General features: G+C 50.6%; 1 protein-coding gene across 1 annotated transcript in view; it reads right to left on the reverse strand.

The window, feature by feature from the left end:
• IQCA1 (IQ motif containing with AAA domain 1) overlaps window positions 1-3,485 on the reverse strand; it is a 109,459-nt gene extending 105,974 nt beyond the window's left edge. The window contains exon 1 of the mRNA XM_006760462.2: window positions 3,171-3,485. Within this exon, the coding sequence (XP_006760525.1) occupies window positions 3,171-3,181 (11 nt within the window). The 5' untranslated portion in view covers window positions 3,182-3,485. The remainder of the gene's footprint in view (window positions 1-3,170) is intronic.
• Between the last annotated feature and the right edge of the window lie 399 nt (window positions 3,486-3,884).

The following is a 3,884-nucleotide window of genomic DNA, read 5'->3' on the forward strand; positions in this document are numbered from 1 at the left end:
GTAGAGCAGCGGTTCTCAACCTGTGGGTCGCGACCCCTTTGGCGGTCAAACGACCCTTTCACAGGGGTCGCCTAAGACCATCCTGCATATCAGATATTTACGTTACGATTCATAACAGTAGCAACATTACAGTTAGGAAGCAGCAACGAAAATAATTTTATGGTTGGGTCACAACATGAGGAACTGTATTTAAAGGGCCAGAAGGTTGAGAACCACTGGGATAAGGGATGCAGAGAGATGACTTTTTCATAAGAGCATTATTGAGCTATAATTCACATATTATAAATTCACCCTTTTGAAGTGTACAAATCAGTGGCTTTTAGTATATCCCCAGAGTCGAGCAACTATCACGTTTACCTCATTTCAGAACAGTTTCAACACTCCAGACAGAAACCCTGTACCCGTTAGCAGTCACTCCCTGTTTGCCGTCATTCCCATCTCCCCGGCCCCTAACAACCACTCATCTAATTTCTGGCTCTACTGGTCTATTCTGGACATTACACGTAAGCGGAATCAGATGCTAGGTGGCCCTTTGCGGCTGGTGCCTCACCCTGGCACAGTGTTTTCAGAGTTTATCCATGCTGTCGCCGGTCTCAGTGCTTCATTCCTTTTTATTGCTGACCATGGACAAGACACATTTTGTGAATCCGTTCATCAGCCGCTGGGCACATGGGTTGCTCTGCCTTCTGGCTACTGTGACGGACGCTGCCAGGAGCATTCCTGAGCCGTTTTTGCGTGGACGTGTGTTTTTGTTTCTCCTGGATGTGGCCAAGTGGTGTTTAAAGGCAAAAGCGCTCCAAGTTTAAAATCAGAACCTGCTTCCTGAGTAGTTGCTCTCAGGCAGGTCCCTTAACCTCCTTTGCCTTGACTTCCTCAGGCTGGATACGGACGCCTGCCCCGGGCCCCCCGAAGGATTACTGCGGGATGGGAGAGCAGATGTGGGAGTGTTCTGGAAATCTTACATGCGCCTTGTAAAGAGAAGGAACTGTTTTATCCAGGAGACTACTTAGAATTGTTTAAGTACATGATTGGTTTCAGGCTTGAGCATATGACCTAGAAATGTTACAGATATTGAAGTCAGGGGGACTGCGGGTGGAGGAGACTGAATATGACAGTTGAAAAAGACCAGATTGTAATATCCATAGCCTGGCAGTGTTCCTAAACTGGAAGTAGGGGTGTGGGGCGGAGGAGGCATGAATATTCAGGCATACCGTGGACTTCAATAGAAAATCTAAATACTGCAAAATGGGACTTCTCACCAAGTTCTATGACACAAGACAAACCTTCACTTCTTCCACTGTTATCTAGCTGTGAATTCTCTTTCTGGAATATTCCCTGAGCCTTTTTGTTGTAAGGGAGGCCTGGCTGTCCCCTAAGGACACAGTGGCCCTCTGGGGGGAAGGGGAGGGGAGGGGGGGAGGGGCTCCCTTTTCCCCACCAGCAACTGGGTCAAGGGCCTTCCTTGCTCCTTACTGCCCCCTCCAGACCATTCTCCCTCCTCCCCCCAACACTCCCCAGCTTTGAACCCCATTTCATCAGAAGGTATGGCCCACTGCCCCTCAGTGTCACTGTTGTCTACCATCTACACCATCTTTCCAGGCCCCCTCCAAGGCATCCACCCACTGCGCTGCATGTTTACTGAGACTCTGCCTGCCCTTTCACCGTGATAAACACTCCTCTAGCTGAAGCCAAGGCCTGGACTGGTCCTGTGGCCCCTCCAACAGGATGTCACCTGCTGCTCCCTCCTCCTCCCATAGCATCCTGTTTCCTTGACCACTGGGCCATTCCCTCCAATGAACAAACAGGCTATTGTTTCCTATCTTTAAAAAATATCTTTTAAAAAAGGTCTGTCTCCCGGTCCTATTTCCCTGCCACCCACTTACAGCAAAATTCCTTAAAAACTTAGCTGTGCTCACTGTCTACAGTTTCTCTCCTATTCTCTCCTGCACTCACTCTAGGCAGTCTTTCTGTTCCATGGCTCCACTGAAGGTCAAGGTCACCACTGGACTCCGTGCTGCCAAATAAATGGTCATTTCCCAGTTCTCCTCTGACTTGCCTCAGCAGCATTTCACAGTCTGTTACTACCTCCTCTGAGAAACATCTTCCCCCTCACCTGGCGTCCAGGCACCATGATTTCGCTTCTTCCTCACTGAGCATGATTTTAACCCCTTTGTTCAGTTTCTCCTTTTGTCCCCAACTTCTTTCCATCACAGGAACCAAGCTTAGACCTCAGACCCTTTTTCTTTTCTGTCTACACTCACCCCATGCCTCATTACAGACCACACATACACCAACAGCTTGCCAGCTTATATTTCATACACAGACCTCTCTCCTGAACTCAAGACTTAAATATTCAACTGCCGACTTGATCTCCATTTGATGCCCAATTGGCACTTCAAACTCAACATGTCAGAAACTGAACTCCTGGTCTCTCCCACCCTCAATCTCTCTGCTCTTATTTCCATGCCGAGAAACCAGGGTTGGTAACTGCACAGGCTGGGGCTACAGTGCCTGGGTTGGCACTCTCTACTTTATATGAGTGCTAAGGCTCTTAGCGCCTAAGTTTCCTCATCTGTAAAATGGACGTAATAGTAACAGCTCCTACATTACAGGGTGTTGTGAAGATCGAAAATTATTCTATTTCAAGCACTTAGAACAGCACCCAGAGTCAGCACTATAATACACGTTTGAAGTGGTCACTACGAAGACCAAGGAAATCGCCGCCGAGCAAGTGCTGATGCGGTGCGACCCCGGAGGCTGGTGCTCTTCAGGGCTACCTGACTGGTGTCCTTGGGAAAAGCCAAGGAGAACCATCTTTCCTGACTTAATATTGGGACCTGGGTGTTTCCACAAAGCAACCACGTATTACTCTGAAATACTATCAAAAAAGCAGGCAACGTACTGAGGTTCTGCTTCCTACAAAATACACCAGCGGGATCTAGGGAGCACACCAGGGGGCCAGGAAGAGGCAGTGCCAGGGCAGGAGGAAGATCTATGAAATTCCTTGTCCACAAGAAGCTGATACGGTAGCCTGAGGAGAACCTTTATTTGCTAAAATGTAAAAAGGAGGGGGAAGGGTGGGAGAAGAAAAAAGCAAAGAAGCGGCGCAAGCCACCTTTTGGTTTGGAGAAGCCCACCTTATAGCTATGGCCCAGCGACCCATTACTTACGCGCTCGACATGGCTGGCTACTTTCCCTCTTTCCATCGTCCGCTGGGAAACTCTTCAGTCGTCCTCCTAAAGGCCGGCCTGGCTGGAGGGGTGTGGACCAAGGAGCTCAGGGGGTGGTCCTTCCGGAGGGAGGGACAGGGACCTGGAAATATCCTCGCACTTCTGGCAAGGAAAGGTGACAGCCAGGGATGCTCAACCACAGAGAGGGGAATTGGATGGATCCCGCGGCGACCCAGAGCTACTGGAACTTTACCGTAGCCACCCATCTGGACGCGAGGCAGAACCTAGCAACGGAGAAGCTACGCCTGCGCAGTGCCATTCCTCTACGGCCTGGCGCGCTTCCGCCCCCGCTGCGTGCTATGCGCCTGCGCAACCCTCTGCTGTTTCCATGGCAACCGCGCCGAAGGACGCTGGGGCAGTCCCAGCAGGAGCCAGAGGTTCAGCTGTTGAAGCCCAGGCCTCTCAGGAGCCCCAGAGAGGAGCCGACCCGCGGGAGGACCCGCCCAGCGAGATTTATCCGGGTCAGCCGCGGGTCCCATCCACTTGCGCGTCATTCCGTTTTCATCTACCTTCATCTAATGATTGTTGCCTCAGCCTTTCCACCTGTAAAGTAGAGTAACAGTCATTCCTTCGTTCAGAACGTTATTGGGCATCTGCTCTGAGCCAAGAGCAGACTTGGTTGGGGATACTGGACAAACACAGACGCTGCCCTCC

The sequence above is a fragment of the Myotis davidii genome, unplaced genomic scaffold, assembly GCF_000327345.1.
Source record: "Myotis davidii unplaced genomic scaffold, ASM32734v1 scaffold370, whole genome shotgun sequence".
Taxonomy (NCBI): Eukaryota; Metazoa; Chordata; class Mammalia; order Chiroptera; family Vespertilionidae; genus Myotis; species Myotis davidii.